The sequence below is a fragment of the Clarias gariepinus genome, chromosome 15 (genome assembly GCF_024256425.1).
Source record: "Clarias gariepinus isolate MV-2021 ecotype Netherlands chromosome 15, CGAR_prim_01v2, whole genome shotgun sequence".
In the NCBI taxonomy this organism is placed as follows: Eukaryota; Metazoa; Chordata; class Actinopteri; order Siluriformes; family Clariidae; genus Clarias; species Clarias gariepinus.
In genome coordinates, this window is record NC_071114.1 from 20937303 (window position 1) to 20950972 (window position 13670).

General features: G+C 38.6%; 1 protein-coding gene across 1 annotated transcript in view; it reads right to left on the reverse strand.

Annotated features, from left to right (window-relative positions):
• LOC128542743 (cell migration-inducing and hyaluronan-binding protein-like) overlaps nt 1-13670 on the reverse strand; it is a 135918-nt gene that overhangs the window by 20511 nt on the left and 101737 nt on the right. The window contains exons 12-14 of the mRNA XM_053512715.1: nt 12137-12306; nt 5500-5709; nt 3541-3746 (exon numbers count right to left, since the gene is read on the reverse strand). Coding sequence (XP_053368690.1) covers nt 3541-3746; nt 5500-5709; nt 12137-12306 — 586 coding nt within the window. The remainder of the gene's footprint in view (nt 1-3540; nt 3747-5499; nt 5710-12136; nt 12307-13670) is intronic.

The following is a 13670-nucleotide window of genomic DNA, read 5'->3' on the forward strand; positions in this document are numbered from 1 at the left end:
TTGGTTTTTATTATCATTTTGCAGAATTCTGACTGTTGCTTTTTCCTCTAGTGTATCTTCAGTGACTGAGTGGAACCCAGATATCAAATGTATTATACTGAAAGTCCCGAATATGATGATTAGGCTAAGGTAAAATGGTACTCATTGTATATTATGCTTTAGAGCAGTGCTACCTCGTTAGAATTAGAATCTGTGCTTCTAACTTCTTAAGGGGGACTATGGTTGGTTTTAAGGTTTCTTATCAGCAGGTGGGTGACCAGTATACGAAAAACAGACATTTTGCTTTCAAGGGTGAATGTAGAAATGGAGGATGCCAACTGTTCCAAAATAAGTAACTAGGTTATTAATACTCCAATATTATTATGTATTGCACTGAAAAGGGTCCACCATCCAAATTACATCTGGTGCTATGACGAAGCTGTTTGGCTGATGTAGAAGGTCCAGGGGGAACAGATTATGCATGCATCAGATGGGCTACAGACAGTCATTACAGAGCTATTAATTAACCTGTCTGGTAGGTGTAAATAAGAAACTCATAATGCATAATTACTGATTATCAGGTGTGAAAATTTATCCACTTTAAAATTAATAAAACTTTTTCACTCTTTACACACGCTACCTAATAGCTCATACTAACACAGTACCACAGGCTAGCACATGCAATGTCTTCAATTAAGGCTGGAAAAACAGATGCCTGTTCTAGGAATGCCTGCACTGTTGCAGTAATCACTTGCTAAGGCGTGCCTTTGTATTAGGTTTTGGCTTTTGTGCTCAAGTGAGAGAACACCATCAAACTAATTACAGAGCTGTAGCTGCACGCGCATGTTTCCATGTCGTGACTCAAGACAGAGCACTGGCTATGAAATTAAAACATTGTTTATCTATGCACACTTTGCAGCTCGCTGCATTCCAGCTGATCTCTCTCTCTCTCTCTCTCTCTCTCTCTGACATACACACACATACATTTTGCACATCAACTCAAAGGAGACAGTTTGGAAAAAGTAATCCGCTGCTGCAGGGGCTTGTGTGGCTCTGATCAATGTGCGCAGCCTACATGCACTTCATCACATTACTCATCTTCAGACATGAACATCAATATGCAAAGTGCTAAACTCCAAGAGCTTCCCCCAGATATTTATCAAGTGTATATGTGGCATTCCTGCATAATCACAAGGCTGACTACCTTGTAGAGCTGGCTAGCGTTTCATCATCCTTTGCATAAGCACCAGTATGTTGCCTGTAGCGGTCTCCTGAGACTTTTGAAGAGCTCATCCAATTTATGTTTTTGAGTTGGCTATTTATCTAGGTTATGTAGGAAGAGGATGCGTACTCAAGTGTTGTAACAGTGTCTTATTTGATGGCCTTTTTTTAATTGAATAGAACAGAACTATCTCTAGTTGCTAGCACATGATTTAGCTAGTTAATGATTTAGCGAACTTTATTTAGCTAGCTAATGATTTAGCGAACTTGATTTAGCTAGCTAATGATTTAGCGAACTTAATTTAGATAGCTAATGATTTAGTGAACTTAATTTAAACAGCTAATGATTTAGTGAACTTGATTTAGCTAGCTAATGATTCAGCTAGTTTAGCTAGATTTAGTGCTGAAAAATGTACATTTAAGTAAATAGTTATGCATAAAATAACCCGCCTGTATTACTTGTAACTATAGCAGAGGATTTATTTTTACAAGGGAGATTGTGATATGTGACTGGCTGTTGGGAAAATCAGTTTGCAGAAGTGCAACTCAATCAGGCGTTATACTCTGGTGGTGAGTTATGTATCGTAGCTGTTTTGTGAGCCGTCTTAAATTAATAGATAGACAAATTAGATAAGTAAAATAAAACTGACTCCATTATCCATTATCAAATTATCCATTATGCCACGTAGTTCAAAAATTATAAGTAGGTATTTGGCTATAGGTTTTAGGAACAAGCTAGTGCAATGTAGCTAATTTTGATAAGGAGATTTTTAGCTATAAATTTATAGTTGCAATAATTTCTGTCTGTTACATCTGTATTACAGCTATTTGATGCGGCATGACTTTTGTATAAACAAGTTGCCATGTTGCAGCCGAAGAATCTACCAATTTAGCAAGAAAAACCACCATGTTGTAGGAAGCAAGATGTAAAAAACTAAAGTAATTATCTTGACTTCATGAATAATTTTTTAATAAAAGTAGAACACCGTCATTTTGAGTTGCATTGAAGCACTCTTTTAAACTAGAAAAGGAAGAAGAGCTAAAGCTAAACCGTATAGACGAATACTTACTGAGACTTTCTGTACTACAACAGGATTTTATAATACAAATGGGTTCAAATGCGCTAAAAATAAAGACACCAGTTTCAATTTAGGACTCGGCCCACAAATCCTAAAATTAAACACTCATTTATCATTAAACTTAGGCTTTGCTTGCTTCTGCACATCTCAAATTAAACATTATTCTGCATTAGAGTGGCTGAGAGAGAATATTATGTGACGATGTGACTGCCAGAGTTCAGTGGCTCCTTTCATTTCAAGAAGATCTACTGATTTTAATTAGTGGAGATTAACTGAGGTCCCAAAACATGTGGGCCTAAGTATATTTTGAGATAAAAAATAATTATGAAGGGATGTTGGCATGAAGAGCTTGTTAGTGGGATCATGGAGTCCCACTGCATTTAGGTGACAAAGAATCTAGTGGAAATTAGAAATGGGACTGGAGCAGTTCGATGAGGGTAATGAGTTATGTCATGGCATAAGATGGCTTGAGAACTTGATTTTAAAAGGTGACAGACATGTTTTAATTAGCATGCAATCTTATCTTTGTTCTTTTTTATTTAAAGCATTAAAAAATGTGGACACACTAAAATACCCCTTCCTGGTTTGTTTCAATAATATCCCCCCATTAAAACCTAATGTCTTTTTATCTGTAAATCACAAGTTATAGTACAAAATGATGTTTATTATTATTACTTAGTAGGAATGCACCAAAGAGCCGGGGTTATAGCCCAGGTTCAATTCCCAGCCACTGGATGCAGTGCTGATCCTAAGTCTGGATAAAATGGGAGGACTGCATCATGAAGGCCAGACAAAGGTTCTTTTTTAAAATATTTTTTTATAGGAATGCACCAACCCAAAATTCAACACTAGTGTCATGGCTTCCTCCTTTATGTCACAGTTGCTGTGGCAAAAAAAAAACTTTTAGTTTTCTGTGCTTATCATCCTTCTGCCCTGTCCTGGCATTGGTTTGTTGCCCAGTTGTGTCTGTTTTTAACACTTTTGTGACTCAAAGAAATCATGCACAAAATATCCTCGATCAGTTAACAATACTTATTGCTTCAAGTTTTTCCTCAAAGGTGCAAAAATTGAGTTCTTTTGTTGCATTAACATACACAAAATGTGATGGTTTGATTAATTTGTGGGAATTAAAGTTTTTAAAGTAGTTATATCAAGGAACTACCATTTGTGTCAGAGAAAAATAAATTGCCAAAGTGAGTAAATGTTAAAAAAACGGAATCTATCCTGTTTCCATTCAACCATTTATTTGTAGCTCTCTTACCTGCAGTCCTGTCGTGGTTTGGCCACATACCCTGGGAATGATCCTTCTGTAATGCCTCGACACATTCTGCTGTCCCGGTCTGAGGGAAGTAAAGTGCTGGCCTTGATCAAGAGGCCAAGACAGTGCTCGAATGTGTTCCTCTCCTCTGGGCCATCCTCAGTAAAGAAACAGTGGCCCAGCGCATCATAACCCACCACATCCTTTACCTGTTACAGGAATGAAAGATGTCAGTGTTAGTAATAGTGTCTGATGAATAGTGTTCACCATATCATTTCAAAATATTTTTCATATATCCATACTTGTCTCCCTGGTTAATCAGTGTAAGACTAACAATCATGGGCATCTGTAAGGTCATGTATATAAAAGATGTTGCAGAGCTTCTCTTTGTCTCAGAGGAGGCAGGCTCTAGCCCTCACACTCCCTGCCTGTGGCTGTTATGTTGTGGCTATGAATATGTTTCTGGCTGCACAATGTTGTATTAGGAAGCATGTCTGCCTATCAACTCCCGGTTTAACTGAGCTCAGTTTACTGTTTACTGTGTGTATGTGTGTGCATGGTTTTCAGCAATAGGTACAGTATGTATCCTCTACTAGGAGTATTCCTACATCATGCCTGTTTACGAGAACAGGCCCCACAACCCTGACCAAAATAAAATGTAGGATAAACTACAGTTCAGGGGTAGTGTTAGAGAGAGGCTCATAATTTATTGCAAAACTCCAAAAGTTAGCGTCCACCATCATGAACTGGGTGGTTATTTCATCAGGGGTTGAATCATATACAGTACCTTGTGTGCTAACCAATATTGTGGATTGTGGTTCACTGAACAGTCATCCTCATTCGCCTATATTTGATACATTTTCATCTAATTACTATATTGTATTCTGTTTCTCTGTTTCTTAGTCATTACCTTCACATCCATTCATCTATCTTATATAAATAGTCTTCCAAACTCACACATGCAAATGAAAGAAATTCTGCAATAAAGGCTGCAAATAATATTAACATGATATCAAACTTCAACTGAAACTAAACAATCATCAAAATATCATCACATAAGTCAATCGTTAGACATATTCCAGCTGATTAATCACACCAACTGTATCCTGAACATACTGGCATTCTGATTAAATGTAGGACTTGTTTTCCATATTGGAAAACTGTCTAGCATTTCAGAAACTTTATCACCATTGCAGTTAAACACACATTACCACATATTATGCACCTTCTGCTGCGGTGATGAGGAACCTGTAAATTCATATCTTGTAGCTCAACACACAGACTGTAATTGCCTGTTGGGGGTTGTCACTTCAATATTTGACAGTTAAAACAGCATTGCCAGAAAATGCTTCAATTTAGAACAACGGCCGAGCAGTCTATAGCACACTATAAAAATATGAATGATGAAATAAAAAAAATGCTGTTTTCAGTTTTGTTTTTTTCGAAATGATGCACCTGGATAACAGGCTATGAGTGAATGTGTGTGGCAAAGTGTGTGTTGTGAAACTTGTTAGGAAGGCAGCTGGGAGGCAACAGATGGCAATGTGATTGTGTGGTAAATGAAGGAAATGTCAGGCCACACAGCACTTCTTTTCCAGCAAACCTGGTGATTAGAGTGTGGTGTCAAATGCAAATCTAACTGAATCCTTCAAACCTGTCTGGATAGGTAGGATTGGAACAACAATACAAGACCCGAGACCTCGCCATCTGTTACATGGACTTTGTATTTGTGTGTAATGAATTGTGGGCAAAAAAAGATGTTCAACAGATGTCTCTTCCGAGAAAATACAGAGACCACGAATGCAACAATCTCCACAATCTAGTTTTAATTACGCTAATTGCTTAATCTTTAATAATTATCTGATCATCACGCTTTCAACTTGCTGACTGAGGTTCAACATATGGTTTAACTCAACTGGTCTTGTTAATAGACAGAACACCAGAGAGAGTCATGTAACTCACCAACAGACCGTTGGAGCCATGTATGGTGACGCAGCGGGAGAAACTGTGATGGATGGACAGGTCCTTCACATAGGTGGGTGGGTCGTAGCCTCCTCTTTCATCTACATCTCCGTTCATGTGGAAGTGCACAGGATAATGACCCATAGACTGCTGTCCCATGTGCATGAACTCCACCCCTTGGACGTGCACCGCTTTAAAACCATGCTCCACCTGAAAGAGAGAGAACATTATGCTGTCAGAAAGTTAGGTCATGTTGTGACCTAAATCATATCAGTAAGTCACACAGGCAGAGGCAAGTCTAGAGTCTGTTGGGGCCTTTGGCAAAAAATTGCAGGGGGCCCCTCCAATCAGCATTCATCACCATTATCTAAATAATAAATAAGTTTGTCATTCCTCAGGGGGGTCCCGCTGGCCTGGGGCAACAAGCACTACCCTGCCTTCTGTGTTGAAAAGCAGCACCTCTAGTTTTAGGAGAGATCAGAGCCAATTCTTTGCACTGAATACATTGGGGTTGACAATCACATTTACTAATGGAAGTGACTGAAACGGTGGTAAAATGCAAACATCTCACCCTGCAAAAACTAATTACTGAGGTCATACTGGATATCAGTTATCAGTTGCCCGAGAGCTCACACACCTGAATTGTAATAAAACATAATAAAAAGCTTCCTTTGTGCTTGATCTCCATGATCATTTACAGTATAGGGCTCTGGCAGTGTCCCTAACCTACAGACCCTAGACAGGACCAGAACCAGTTTACTCGTCCATTTTAATAGGTTATTAAGTTATTGGCTAACTTTACAAAAGAGTTTTTATTGCACTTAATATCAAATCAAAGTAGACTTAATAATATATAACTGTGATTGATAGGATAAAGCCTACACAACCATTAAATTACCTTATACACAATATGCAGCCTTCTGTTGTTGACTACATCCATACTAATTATTCTGTCACACGATATTGCATGTTTACACATGTACAGATATTCCAATTTTTTTATACCAATTGGTTCATGGATTTTGGTGGATCAAATCAAATGACCTTAGACGTATTTCCATGCACATGAAGCAAATGACTATTCACTTTTTAATACTGTATCATCAAACCAGGAATATAGTTTACTCATTTACATTTAGGCATTTGGCAGACGCTCTTATCCAGAGCGACTTACATTTTTATCTCATTATACATCTGAGCAGTTGTGGGTTAAGGGCCTTGCTCAAGGGCCCAACAGTGGCAACTTGGTGGTTGTGGGGTTTGAACCTGGGATCTTCCAAACCGTAGTCCAATGCCTTAACCACTGAGCTACCCCTGGCTGATCCAGACTCGAGCCTGGATCACTGGGTTTTAAAGGTGGATACAACTGAAGAAAGATCAAGCAAGAGAAAGCGCAGAAAGAAAGGGAGAACGAGAGTAAGACAGTGGTGGAAACAGGTAGGCTAGTGTGAGAATGAGGGGTGGGAAGAAGAAATGAGAGGAAGAGCAACAGAGATGTGAGGGAATAGGGGGAAGATTAGTAATGAAAAAGAGAGAATGAATAAGGTGAAGAGAGAGGGTGTGAAGAAGAGAGATAGCAAGATTAGGATGTCATGAGTAATAAGCAGAGAAAAAGGGCAATGGGGCAGTGCAATAATAAGGGAAAGAGAAGCAAATTAATGAGAATGGAAATGTGCCTGCACTGCACTGTTTGCATATTAAATAACGCACAAGTTGAGACCTGGGTCTGGTGTCAACCCTTAAGACGGAAAGGTGTCACTCAGAATCTCTTTGCTGGACAGAGAAATCAAAGTGTATGAGGCTTTCAGTGGGACGATGAATGAAACGACATTGTGAGTTTCATTTTTTTCCTCAGCCCAGGTCAACCATTTGAGTTCTCTGACATATAGACATATATATATATATATAGTTTGTACTAAAAACACAGGATTTAAACAGAACTGTACGTTCATGTACATTCATGTATGTACAGTATATATGTATACTTTAAAATTCAGTGTTCCTAATTAGGCATCTTCATGGAGGACCTTTAACAGAGGACCTTTAACTATACCGCTTGTCCTGTACAAGGTCGCAGGGGGCCCACGGGGAACCTGCAAACTCCACGCACACAGACCCAAATGCAGGACTCAAATCCTGGACCCTGGTGTGAGGCCACAGTCTTACCCACTACGCCACCTTGATGCCTTGGATACACTTCTTACTCAGTCACTCTCACTCATGTCTATACTGCTTTATCCTGTGTATAGGGTTGCGGGGGCCTGGAGCTATTCCCAGGAGACTTGGGAGAGAGACATGAGCCAATCCCAGGAGGCATGAGGCAGGTTACACCCTGGACAGGATGCCAATTCATTGCAGGGTACACACACATATACACACACACACACACACACACACACACACACACACTGTCACGCTAATTCACACACTACAGGCAATTTGGGAATGCCAATTATGCATACACAAAATGTGTAGCTCTCCCACCACCACCACTCATATTAGAACCCTAATTATAATTATAAATAAATCCAACAGACATTTGTTTTCATAAATTTAACGCTACTGTTTAAATATTAGACTCATTAGTTAAATGTGTGCAAAAATATTAGCCTATCTATCACAGCCTTTCCAATGCCTGGCAACATTATTTATAAACCTATTTGTTCATGAGTTATTAAGGTTTGGATTAAATCCATTTACTTCATGGGACCAGCCAAGTAAGTGGCTCAATAACCATAAACCCTGATGACAAACAGAAAGACTTTAAAAATGGTACGCAGTAAATTCCCCAGTGTGTGTATTAACACTTAAGAGTGTTGAATTAACACCCAGCAGTGTTTATATGAGTCCAGTGGGACTAAAACTGGGGATTTTGCTGTGTAGGCTTCGCTACATCACTTCATCCTTTTTATCTCTTTTTCCTCACCTTCTTGCAGTGAGATACTGTTTATGTGTCCTTGAGAACTTGCCCGCACTGTTCCCTCTTCACTGAATCCCCGCTGCCATCTTAATAGCTGCTCCATCATGTTAATTAGCTAAAGTGAAGTTTCTTGGATGGTCAGAAAGTTTGTGGACATGACTGTAGATTTTCAAGAGCAGAAATTAACTAGACACACTGCAAGCTTATTACTGTTTCTAAACCGTTGACCATGCTGCTTATAACAGGATGGTAACGGTAACATACAATGTATTCAATATTAGATTACATAATATAACAAACAGACCCCATTTACACCACTGCATTCAAGCAAGCTGGGGTGTGTGTGGCCACCTGCAGTAGCTACATGACGGCTGGTATAACTGCATTATTTTATTCTAATAGCTAGTCCGTGTGAATACCATGAATAAAATTGACCACAAATTGGCAGGAAAATCACTTCAGCAAAAACTGTACAAGAGCGTATTTGTAAAGAAAAAGAAAAATGCACTTCCTCAAAGAGAGACTATCCCCCTTGGGCTGCAACAGCACACTTACTTAAATGTCACACACTTCGAAAGCATGAGGGATGTAAATAAAAGCACATTTAAGAATACTAAAGTACAGGAGATGCAGACATACACAGAGTAAATGTGCTCTGAACCTGTCTGAGGCAGGGATCTGCTGTCTGGAGAGCTTTTCTGCCTGCTTTACCAACCTGCTTAAAGACAAGACACCAACATCTAAACCATCTTATCATTAATTTCTTCAAGTCAACAATGGTTATGTTTTTTCATGATAAAAAAAATAATCAAAGCATAGTAGTACAATAACGTCCGAGATCCACTGTTTTGACAGAACCTGTTCTTATCTGGTCTAGAGGAAGGTGTCGACGTGGACGTCGAGTTAAAAAGTCATCTGATTGCCAAACAAGTGAAAATAAATCCTTCATACGGAATAAAATATAAAAGGTAGTAAGCCAATAGTACACACATCAGATGCCAAAAAGTCCCTATTATTATATCTCTCTCTCTCTCATTTATGCTTCAATTAAAACCATTTCAATCATTACATTACTTTAATTCACACTGACACTGGCCTACAGCTGAAGGCGACCCTTGAGAGCTGCCAACTCAGAATAGTTTAGCTGGTAAACATTGTGCAACAACTATTAAAACCCTTTCAGTATGATAATTGGTTGATTATGCTCACACCATTTATAGAAATAAAAAAAAACCTGGTAAAGGGCCAAGAGATCAGTTTTCCCATAAAACAGAAAGAAATAGGCATTAACCTACTTTGGCTGTAAGGTCACACGCTTATTCATGTGTGCATCATGTGGAAATTCCAATTTGTTGAACATTACAAAATATGTTATTAAAATGATAAAAGGTAAAAGAAAATAATAGAAGCCTGATGTTTTCCGTACGACTGTAGCAGCGAGTCTTGTTTAACAGCTAAAGAAATGCAGCTTGCTTCCACAATGCACTTGTTGAAAATAATTACTGCTTATTAACCAGAACATCATGGTCAGAGCTTTAGAAAAAAAGAAAGAGAGACTGAATAGCAAGATATAGATACTGGAATGTTGAATTTATATTAGTATTTTTTTCTGACAATATGTTGCTCTATTCAAAAAAACCAAAATCTGTCTAATAGAGAAAAAATAAATATCTTTATTATGCAGGCTGCAGTTATGTATTTACTTATTATATGTATTTATTTAAAATTAATTACAAGTACAGTAAGGCCAATAGAAAAAGTCATTTATTAATGCTACTAGGATACAAAATAAGTTTTAATTTATTTAGAACATGAAAACTCTGCCGATTCATGTACAGTAGGTCACAACAGTGGAGGAACCACTACCTCTGCGAAGCACCGGGAATAGTGTGCTATTATTTCCTAAGAAATCTGACTGTTGGCTTTCCCAAAATTCCAGTTTTTCCAATTTGGGAATAGGCATGCCTATCTCCCTGAATTTTGCACACAGACCTATAAAACATATATCACCACTGCCATTAAGGATCCATTTGCTACCTGTCCTGTGGTTTGGTGGCGAACCACTTTGCTCCTTCATGTTGATTAAAAAATTTCACAGCTTTAAAAATTTCCCTAAAAAACTACAAAAAGTACTCCATAGACTATAATGAGGTTTATAGAGTGAACACGCAATGAAAAAATGCTATTGGACTACTATAGGAGCTTTTGAAGTACAGGAGTGCAGTTGGCTTTGTTAAAGCTCTGTGTTTGTAAAGGGGGGAAAGGGGTGGGTGCAGCGAGTGGCCTTGCCCACTACCCCTTAACTCATACATCCACTCCCTGATATTATAGTATATAATACACAGACTGATATTTTTGTAACTATATGGGCTAGGGATAAGCTGTTGCACCCATATTTCACAATTTCTCTAGGAGTTGTGTCTAGATTTCTATTAGTATTTCTATTAATATTCATTTATTCATCTTCAATACCGCTTAATTCAGTGTACAGGGTTGCAGAGGTCTGTAGCCCAAGCCAGGATAAATAGGGCATTAAGCGGGATATACCCAGGACAGGTTACTATCGCAGGGCGCGCACACATACACACACACACACACACACACACAAAACGGGCAAGGCAATTTGGGAACGCCAATTAACCTAATCTGCATGTTTTTCGACTGTGGGAGGAAATCGGAGTACCTGGAGGAAACCCATAAAGCCCAGGGAGAACATGCAAACTCCAAGCATGCAGACCTGAGGCAGGAATCAATCCTTTGACCCTGGGGTTGTAAGGCCACAATGCTAACCACTACACCACCAAATCTGGTGGCAGAATCTGTCTGTCTGTCTATCTGTCTGTCTGTCTATCTATCTATCTATCTATCTATCTATCTATCTATCTATCTATCTATCTATCTATCTATCTAACTTTCTATCCATCTATCACAGTTGAAAAAGGTACAAAAACAAAATGGACTTTGTCTGGATTTTAACCTGTTTTATTTATACTATTTATAGGTAGTTATTTAGTTATCTGTAAGTATCATAAGAGCGCAATAAGAGCTAAATGCGACAAGCTGATTGTTAATGAAGCTGCAATAATCTAAATGTGCTGGCCAGAATTGGCATACACACAAATATTGCTGTAACTTTTTACACTTAAGATGCCACCAATAAGAAGTGTCTGAAAAGAGATTTCCACTTGACTGGTCTTGTACTGACCAATTTTTTCCCCTTAAACTGCCCACTCCCCTATTAAAATCATAAAAACTCTTTACTACTGTTGACTGTCCAGTGGTCTATTTTCAGCAGGCCTCATTACCTTTGGGTCATTAGCAGGTGAAGTTGTGACCTAGTTGCGTTGCGTTACAGTGTTTTTCTTTTTTTCCAATCCACGAGGAAAAGCCACCTTCCTGATGACAGCTAAGGTGAGGAGGGAACAGGAGCAGCAAGATATAGAGCAATTACTGCAAAACCCAGCTGCCTCAGTGACCCTATTGCACGCACACACATACATACGCACACACACACTGACAGCATCTCCAAGCAGCCCAGTTTTGGCACAGGAGTTGTTCTGCCCGATGTGTGACAGCATGCTATTGTCTAGCTTTAGCTGCCATCTTCATAGGCCTTCACTCCCTAAACCAAAGTGCACTGTTCCTACCTCCCACCCCAACGTCAAGCATTTGAACAAAAGCCGAAACCATACGAGGTGTTGTGTAAGAATGCCGTACCTTGAGATGACCGCCGAATGTGTCAAAACTAAAGAACTTGCAGGATTCTGAGCCATAGCAGGATGCCTCCATTTCTCCTCGGATAAGGATGTTACGGCTCAGGAGACCCACCTCTGCACGCATGTCCACCCCGTCCACCATCTCGCCCATGTGCAGGAATAAAGGTTTACCTAAACACACACACACACACACACACACACACACTGAGTGGTTATACGTTGACTTTGTGTACTGGACATTCATCCCATCTTCACAGCTCTCTCTAATGCCATGGTACTTTTATTGTTCTCAGTTGTCTATGTATAAGTACACCAGTGGAAATATTTAAATATAAGTTCCTATATACAGTAGTATCTTCCACTAAATTCTTATAGCTATTATATCCTTCTTCTGGTCACTTGAATTAAATAGGATTAAACCAAAAACAACTAGCCTGTAAATAGTGTCAACTTAAATCTAATAAATAAATTTTTAATAAGTCGAACATTGGGATATTGACATACTGTAGGTGCCTCAGACACACAAATTGTTATCCGCTGGATACGTCTGTACAACTAACATTTAACCAATCATTTTTGAAACACTACCTTAACAAGAACTTTCTACCATTGTATATACAAACTGAATGCAAAAGTGTTTCAAGGCCATAAAATGGGCCTCAAGGTCTTGACCATGCATATATACAGTAAGTAACCTTTTTTTTGAAAAACAGAAAGGCAGTGATTGTACTGTATAAAACCTATTGATTTTGATTCTATTTAAATCTCGTTCAAGTTCATCTAATTATTACTAAATCCTATGAACAAACATCCTCTCTTTCTTGACGTACAAATGTCTTCTATGCTCATTGACTCGGCTAAATAATTAAAAGCTTATTGTACATATTGAAATAACCACACATAATTTCTTCAAGAGTACATGCGTAGGCTAATGTTAGAACCTTTAAAGCAATAAATAAAAAACGTACCACATAAAACTTGTCACATAGATGCTTCAGTTGGGCAGTGTTTCAGGATTTCTGTGCTCTTTTTTTTTTGGAAATATGGTGGGGTTTATTTTCCCCTCCGAGAAAATGTTTACATTACATCCACACACAACCATGCCCCTACTGTATGTAATGTTTACACCGAATTAATGATCTCTGGTCTACCCTGGGGGAAAAAAGGTGTAATGGATGGTCTGTAAAATGAAAGGAAAAATCTTCTTATGCATTGTACGTACATTCAAAAAACATTTTTTCTTCAAAATAATTTCATTTCTCATACTAAACCTAATTAAAACTATTAGTTTAAAAGGGCTACAGTGAGTGTGATCAATTTATGCAGTATTAACGTCATCCCATTATGTTATGAAACCTCACCTCACAATGATGTTGGCACTAACAGGGAGGACTGATAACAGTACTAAATTAACTTGATCCAGCCAAGTGTGGTGGCTATCACTGCTGCCTCACAGTGCAGGGTCCAGGGTTTGATTCTGAGCTCAGGTTGTCTGTGCAGAGTTTGATTATTTTCTTTCTGGGACTTTACAATGT